The 8,969-nt window shown below is 44.7% G+C and overlaps 1 protein-coding gene across 1 annotated transcript; it reads left to right on the top strand.

The window, feature by feature from the left end:
• Positions 1–256: 256 nt before the first annotated feature.
• Positions 257–5,615, top strand: LOC311235516 (uncharacterized protein; the record flags this gene model as incomplete). Its single annotated transcript, XM_084322984.1, has 2 exons — positions 257–517; positions 5,136–5,615. 2 exons carry the CDS (start codon positions 257–259, stop codon positions 5,613–5,615), a joined length of 741 nt encoding a protein of 246 aa, XP_084179110.1.
• Between the last annotated feature and the right edge of the window lie 3,354 nt (positions 5,616–8,969).

Genomic DNA, 8,969 nt, shown 5'->3' on the forward strand with positions numbered 1-8,969 from the left:
TCGACCACATCATGCACAATTGTATAGCCCTGGCCTATTTAATTGTATAATTCTATTGTATTATATTGTGCTTCTATTTTAATTTAGTTTATAGTTTAGTTTAGTTAGTTTAGTTAATTTTATTACACCTTTTTATTTTATTCTACCGTAATTGTCTGTCCGTTCAATTGTCTAAATCAAATTCCTTGTGTAAACTACTTGACAATAAAGACTGATTCTGATTCAGATTGTCTGTACTATGTCCCCCACCAGCACCATGGCTAAAGGCAAGAAGAAACCCGTGGAGCGCAAAGGGAAGAAGATCACCCTGAAGATGGCCACGAAGTGCCTGCAGATAACGCCGGATGGTAAGCGGCGCCTGGACCTCAGCTACCAGGGCCTGGCCGAGGTGCCCAAGTGTCTCCTGAAGCTGTGCGACGTGGAGGAGCTGGACCTCAGCAGGAACCTGATCACCAAGATCCCCGACTTCATCTCCAAGTTCGTCAACCTCCGCTTCCTGGATCTGCACAGCAACTACGTGTGTACAGTATGTCGGGATCGACCGCCGTGAGGCCCCCTTCAGGCCTTTTGTTATCAAGTTCAGGGGTTTTTCCAAAAAGATGGTACTGAGCCACAACCAGAGGGTGGTTACAGGCAAAATAGTGTGCCGTTTGTTGTCATTTCCTGCAACTTAAAAGTATAATTTCAATAAAATAGCAAAAAAAAGTTCCATATAAGTTATTTGTTAAAGTACAGTGTAATACGGTATAAGCTGGCCCCAAAATGGCTGCGACAGTGGCTCAGGAGGTAGAGCAGTTGTCTGGTAATCTGAAGTTTCCCGGTTCGATTCCCGCTTTTCCTGGGCAGCTTGCCGAAGTGTCCTTGAGCAAGAATGTGAATGAATGTGAGGAACAACATTTTTTAAGCACTTTGGATAAAAAAAAAAATCACAGTTTAATATTAAAAGAAAAAGAAAAAATATTTTTAAACACATGGTGGCGCTGGTGCGTTGTCATAGTGGTGCTGCACCCCTATAACACTGTTTATGGACAGCCCTGAAGTTTAGTGCCTGTATGTTTTATTAGGATCCCCATTAGCTGTCAAATTAATGAGCACTAGTCTTCCTGGGGTCCTCAGAAGAAAATAATATGACAGAATACAAATACAGAATGTAATTAGTAATACAATTATAGAATAAAAAAAAAAACAGAAAGCATAAAGGAAACCAAACATTGATTCAACATTGAAGAATGGTTGTATTAATTTCCATTTTAGAAGTGGAACCTAGATCTTAGTGCTGAGACAAGGAAGGGTAACATACCGGTTCATTATTTGACTCATCTGTTGTTGTCTCCTATTATCCTATGTGTAGGTGTAACATGAAGATCTCGTGAACACCACAGGCGAGGTCAGCGGTCAACTAAAATTAACTATGTTTCAACCTGACACTAGAGCAAGAGAGACAATTGACTCTAGTTGTCTCTACAGGGAGGGAATGACCAGGCTATATTACTAATGAAATATGAATAAAGATGTTATAATTCTATGGTGATTCCGATCTCCTCAACATTCCCAAAGAAAACTGAAATATCTGAAAGGGTAACTGAAATTAATAAAATAAAAACATAAAATGTGTGTGTGTGTGTGTGTGTGTGTGTGTGTGTGTGTGTGTGTGTGTGTGTGTGTGTGTGTGTGTGTGTGTGTGTGTGTGTGTGTGTGTGTGTGTGTGTGTGTGTGTGTGTGTGTGTGTGTGTGTGTGTGTGTGTGCTCAGTGTATAATGTCTTTAAAAAGGTGCAAACAATTGTGTAGTGGTTTATCAGCAGTTAAAAGCAGAAACAAACACAAGGGTCTTTAGCCTATTCTTAAAAATAGGCAGAGTTGGGGCAGATCTAAGATCTTCTGACAGTTTATTCCAGCGATGTGTGGCATAGTAGCAGAATGTGGCTTCACCATGTTTTGTTTTGGTCCTATGACACACTGGTAGCCAATGCAGAGATTTGAGGACTGGTGTAATGTGTTCAGCTTTCCTAGTCCTTGTTAAAACTCTAGCAGCGGTGCTTAATACTACAGTATAGTTTCATTTTCTATTTCAGATATTGATTGAAGAAGTGTGTATTTAGTTAACGATGGAAAGATGGACAGAGGAGAGCCTCATCACACTGTCTGTCTGCGTCGAGCCTCATCATCACACTGTCTGTCTGCGTCGAGCCTCATCATCACACTGTCTGTCTGCGTCGAGCCCAGTGGCGGCCGGTGTGAACTACATTTGGGTGGGCGCGGGGGGGGTGAAGGGGGGGGGGGGGGGGCAAGCGGACAGCTGACCAAGCGAATACTGACTCATAACGTTACCAACGTTAAGTCGAGTTCATTCATACTACACTAGTACACGTATGATCAATCCAATAATGAACACATATCTTGTCAATTTAAACAAGTTACCATTCATTCATTCATCCATTATGCGTCACCAGTGGCGAAATTAAATGTTATAGTTCAACAACAACACGCTGTGTTGAGAGAGCGAGAGAGAGAGCGAGAGAGAGAGCGAGAGAGAGAGAGAGAGAGAGAGAGAGAGAGAGAGAGAGAGAGACCGCATTAACTCACTTTGTTTAGTTGAAACGTGGTCCAGGAGGGCTTGATAAAGTGTATATGTCCACTGTCCCACAGTCCCAGACTGTTGATGTATATCCACTGTCCAGACTGCATCCAGCTAGCCAAATAGCTTCTTGTTAGCCAGGTTAGGCACCACAACACAAGTACTGTGATGAGCTGTGTATTTGCCCATTTCCGCATCGAACAGCCTGCAAACTACCTGGCGTTCTATCGCCCTGCTCTAAGACAAACTCTAACCTTAACCAACTTTGAAAGAGTGCCTAAGCTTAACCGTCGAAAGAACTTGCCGTCATGCTCTAATACAAACTCTAACCTTAACCAACTTCGAAGAGTAACTAAGCCTAACCAGTGTAGAAACTGGCATCGGCCAATCAGAGAGCGTCTCCGAGAAATGCGGCTACGGAAAGTATAGACGCTGCTTGCTTAGATGATATAGATCGCTTGAAAACGCGCCCGGCTTCCATCATATTACATCATATTTCAACGCACAGTGCGTTACGTGCGTTGACCTATTTTTGATTGACTGCGAGAATACAGCAATGAAACCAGTGCACGCCCTGCTGTGCGTGATATGTCTCGCCCCGGCCTGAGAGGTAGTTACTAGTGACTTCCTGTGAATGAAAAACGATTATTTATATTTGATATATTAACGTTATATTGTGCATTGAAAACACAAACATACTTAAAATGAGTAAATATTATTCATTTTAAACATGTTTATTTTATTTCTAGGGCAAAAAAAAAAAAAAAAAAAATCTTCTTCTCTCTTTTAAAGGTCAACCTCCACGTTGTATTTTTGTTCAATAAACAATGTGGACTAGGCCAACAGTGGCTTTCATGAAGAAGGGAAAAAAGAAGTATTGAAATTGACCCAGTTTTAGTGTTTTTATCAAACATTTTGTCTGCCCAACACAATCACCACGCACGTGCATATTTTAATCAATGGTTCATAACGTGCGTGTGTAATCGTCACAACAAGTGCAGGACAACAGGGGGCTCACCAGGGGGCGCTGAGAGTCACACAGCTAGTGGCAGGCAGAGAGCCTTGCTACCATAGATATATGCTTGCTACTACTAGCCGAATGGAAATGTATCTGTTTCACCTCACTATTGCTCCGTGATTATAGCCATCCATCCATCTCTAAAGCTAACCACTATTTGTAAAAGCCACAACCACGTTACCATATTTGTAATAATGTAAATCATTGTGTCGTTGTACACATATTGTGTTTATAACGTTAGTAGATAACATAGCTTAGCTTGGTAGCTATTGTGCTAACAACATATCCCGACATCCGGCTCGCTGGCCGGCATGAACGGCCGACCCAAAATGGTTCTCTCCTCTCTGTACACCCCGACCCGTCCCCACGGGTGCCCTGCCGGGGGGGCCCATGGACGCGACGGCGGCGGCAGCCGCAGGGCGCCCGAGCCCGCAAAGGCTAGTGTTACACGATAGCTATGAGCTAACTAGCGCTGCGGGCTCCGGCGCCCCGCGGCCGCCGCCGCCGTCGAGTCCACAAGCTCCTCCGCGGGGACGGGGGCACACAAAGAGGAGAGAACCACCCGCAGGGACGGCGGGCTATAGGCTAACGTCAGTGAGTGTAGTGGTCCCGACTGCGTGTAGCAGGGACGGCGGAGATATAGGCTAACTGTGATGCACCGAGTGAGCCACCATTGATCTAGTACTATGACCCGGACAGACATAAGGCATACGTTTCCTGAAGTGACGTCACGGCCATGCTAGGTGCTAGCGTCTGATAAGCTTTTAGATTCGGCTCATTAATATGCACCTGTTGTCCTGTTGACCTGTTGTGACGTCGGCGTTTGATAAGCTTTTTTGATTCGCGCGTGCATGTTATTCGTGCATGGACCTTTTTAACTCTTTCAGAGTGGCATTTCCGGTGTCAAATGGAAAAAAATAAATAATGAAATTATATACCAATGATGTAAACTACCCATAATTGATCAGTAGGGTTTAACCTGGAGGTTGGGCTTTAACCAGGGAGGGCGGCGCTCTAGCGCCCACTATCGGCCGGCCGCCACTGGTCGAGCCTCATCATCACACTGTCTGTCTGCGTCGAGCCTCATCATCACACTGTCTGTCTGCGTCGAGCCTCATCATCACACTGTCTGTCTGCGTCGAGCCTCATCACACTGTCTGTCTGCGTCGAGCCTCATCATCACACTGTCTGTCTGCGTCGAGCCTCATCACACTGTCTGTCTGCGTCGAGCCTCATCATCACACTGTCTGTCTGCGTCGAGCCTCATCACACTGTCTGTCTGCGTCGAGCCTCATCATCACACTGTCTGTCTGCGTCGAGCCTCATCATCACACTGTCTGTCTGTGTCGAGCCTCATCATCACACTGTCTGTCTGCGTCGAGCCTCATCATCACACTGTCTGTCTGCGTCGAGCCTCATCATCACACTGTCTGTCTGTGTCGAGCCTCATCATCACACTGTCTGTCTGTGTCGAGCCTCATCACACTGTCTGTCTGTGTCGAGCCTCATCATCACACTGTCTGTCTGTCTCCTCTCCTCAGGTGGAGCAGGTCCCTGAGGTCATCGGCCTCCTCCACAACCTGCTGACCCTGAACCTGTGCAACAATCGCCTGACGTTCGTCCCCATGCAGCTGGGCCAGCTGAAGAAGCTCCAGCAGCTCAACCTGGGCCTCAACCAGCTGGAGAGCCTTCCTACCTCCATCGCTCGCCTCCAGGAGCTCCGCGAGATCCGCCTCTTCCAGAACCGCCTGACCTGCCACCCCGTCTGCCTCCGGGGGCTGAGGAACCTGGAGACGGTCAACATGGAGGGCAACCCCATCCCTCCGGAGGTCGACCCCAACCTGGACACCATCAAGAGGGTGGAGAGCCTGCACATGGTGGGGGAGAGCTTCCTGTGCAGGGACTGCCTGGAGAGGTGTCAGACAGAGAGGGGGGCGTGGAGGGTCAAGGGGTCGCCCTCCGTGTTGACCGTCTCCGTCGAGAGTCAAAGGGTCTCGCTGAACTCCGCGCTGTCCCATTAACTGAGTTGATTGTAACATTGGAGTATCCAAATTAAGATTTCTGCAAAGCTCATCTCGTCTTTTTTCAAGTCACTGATATGGATAGCTGATTTCAGACCAGTTCTGAGCTGCAGAATGGCGCCATCTAATGTCTCAACACATAGTGTCTCAGCAAGCATTTTGAGAGCACATCAACGGTATGCATTATGCTACTGTATGATTGCAGCTTCAATGTTTAATATTAAATTTTATTACTTTTCAATGCCTTTTTTGTTATATTTCAAATGTATATAATAATAATAATAAGCAATCATCTCACACCTTTGGGGACGTTTGATTGATTGATTGATTGATTGATTGATTGATTGATTGATTGATTGATTGATTGATTGATTGAAAACTTTAGTAACAGATTGCAATATGGGTACAATACAGTACGGCTCAATACACACAATTGTTAAGGGGATGCAGACCAGAGAAATACTTTTGTGTTGTTTACATCAGGCTCCCCCATTTTCAATTAATGATGACATACAGATATACAGTACTGTTACATCCAGAAATGTTTATGTGACACCTTCACTTTCATCTCGACAACAATAACAAAGCTTTCCAGTCAACTCGTCCTGACTGACGGGACATGATGTTGAGCCAGTAGTACCACTTGCTGTGTTTATTTAAAAAAAAAAAAAAAAAAAAAACTTTATTTAAACTCAAAAGGCAACTGAGGTTTCCCTCATTTACAACAGAGGGGAGAATCTCAAGCTTTAAGGACGGTTGTTGAGTTCATTCCATGAGCTGCTAGAGGCATCATAGCCAAACACAGATTTACCCTGTTCCGAGCAAACTCAGGGGACCTTAAGGACGAGCCAGTCACTAGAACGGGTTGCATAGGTACCAAAATTCCATTCCAATAATGATGAAATATAAGGAGTTCATCAAATGAATTACATTAAGTTGGTCATGAGACACTGTTCTGGGATCAGTTTTACAATGTCCCCTCTGATGGATAAGAGTTAGAAAGAGGATGACGAAAGCTGATCCCCATGCAGAAAGCATTCAAAGGGAAGACCACCCTGGACCATGCAAAACCAGGAATATATCAATGCCTCCGGCCTACAGGGGGCAGTAAAGACCTACCGTAGGTGTACAATCTCAAACCAGAGGCCTCTTCTCACTGTACTCAGCTAATCTGAGAAATCAACAAGAAGCTCCAGCTAGAATCTGTGTTTTGTGCAAGAGCTTCTGGGAACAGAAAGTAAAGTTTAAAGAGGAGAGTATTATTATTTTTTGCAAGAGTTTCTGATTGGTTCGTTGTTTCAGTTATGTCGATGTACAGTACATCAAACACAGGACCAGTCATGAGATAAGATAAGATATTTCTTTATTGATATTCCTTGGGGAAATTCAGTCCTCACATAATGAGTCCTAACATATAATGGACCCAAACTATAATGAATAAAAAAAAATGACAGATTTTCAGTTTTTCTTGCTACATTATCACCATAAATATTCATCTTCCCACATAGTGTCCTCGGGGGAAATCCCCCAAGGCCTCCTGGACTCACACCCCAGTTCCCCAGGACCTTCATTGCTGGATATTGCTGCCCTGCTGCAGCCTTTCTCATACATACTTATGTGTTGGAGCCCACCACAATTAGATTCTCAGAGACTCATAAAAGCCCATTAAAAGTGCTTATTGCGTCGCTCACCTCTCTTTTATTTGAGTCCATATCTCTCGCCCGTCCCAGGCCTGGCTGTCACCAGCACAGAATAACTACAGAACCCGTGGGAGACATTGCTGCTTTCTGTCCCCGTCACCGTGAGTCAATACCGTATGAAAACCAGGAATAACTGGTGAGGAGGAAATGAAAAGAAGAATCCATTGTCATTCTGATTCTTACTATCTCACTGAGCGGAGAAGTGCTGACTGGACAGGATTAAGATGTTAGCAGATAGTCATTAGGACCGTAGAGCCTGGTATTTATCTGGCCATGTGTTGAGATGTAATCAGGAATAGGAGCATGCTGTGATTAGCCAATACTGTAGAGCAGCGGTTCTCAACAGGGGTGCCGTGGCACACTAGGGTGCCTCAGGGCCCTTTCTCACTCACCCTATTTGTTTCTATTTCGTTCCGTTCTGGCCCGTTCCGAGATCTGATGCAAACTCCCTCTCCCCCCTCTAGTTTGCGTACACACTGCAGTCTTGTTTCGTTCCGGGTTCTGTTTACGCTTTGCCTTTTGAGCGTTTACGCTTGCCGTAGGTGATGATGTCACGTTCGAAAATGTAAACACAGGAAGTGTTAACATGGCGCTGGAGATTGGATGCTGATATAAAATGAATAAATAAGCAATAAATATGAAGTTATATTTGAACCTCTGTTGTCAAGCCTTGTCAATATAACCCACCCCATTTTATCACGAATGGATGGTGTTGTAGAGTTCGCTTTTGAGCGTTTCCCAGGGCTAACGCTAAGCTAACGGTTAACGCTAGTTAGCTTAGCCTAGTCTAGTATAGCCTGTAGCACTTTCTTTTCAGCAAAGGACGTGCAATAAACAAAATGGATACATTCACTGTGTGTTCTGCCTCTTTTCTCACGAATGGAACTCTGTTGTAGAGTCCGCTTTTGAGCGTTTTGCAGGGTTAACGTTAACGCTAAGCTAACGCTAGTATTATCCCATCGTTCGTGGCAATTATATTACATGTCATTGATCTACTGGTCGATCACGGCCGACTGGTTGGGCACCACTGGTCTAATAGAAATAAATGCATTCAAACAAGAAACTAATGTATAGAAAATAGCATGGCAAACTAAAATTGCCAGGCCTAATGCGAGCCAGGGAAGTGCTGTGCGTTTGTAACGTTTTCATCCACTTGTTTTTGGTTGAGGTCTGAACTCTCAAATTGCCCATAAATATTGTTTTTGTGGGTATTCTCCAGTTGTTGCTGTGTGTGGTGTTATCTGCCCAAAATTAAAGCAAGCATGACAGTAACGACGTTGTGTGTGTCACGCCCCCCGCACCCGCACGGCGCGATTCCGAGACCACCTAATCCAACTGATCCCGTTCAGCGGGGGGTGAAATGAATCAGCGCCGTTTCGCATCGCAAAAGGGGTGAGTGAGAACACTCCCCACCGTTCTCGGGAGCAGTGATTCGATCCCCAAACGTGAGTGAGAAAGGGCCCTCAGAGAGCTGCCAGGGGTGCCTTGAGATTTCTCAAAAATATATATATATATTTTAATATGATTACAGAAAATTATAACTAAAGTGCTATCTGTTGCAGCTGCACTGTTTTCCATGAAAATACCATATTTGGATAAGTTTGACCATTTCTCAAAAACTGAAAATCATTATTTCTTTTAATATGTTTTTGGT

This window comes from Notolepis coatsorum, assembly GCF_963971535.1.
Source record: "Notolepis coatsorum genome assembly, chromosome: 10".
NCBI lineage: Eukaryota > Metazoa > Chordata > Actinopteri > Aulopiformes > Paralepididae > Notolepis > Notolepis coatsorum.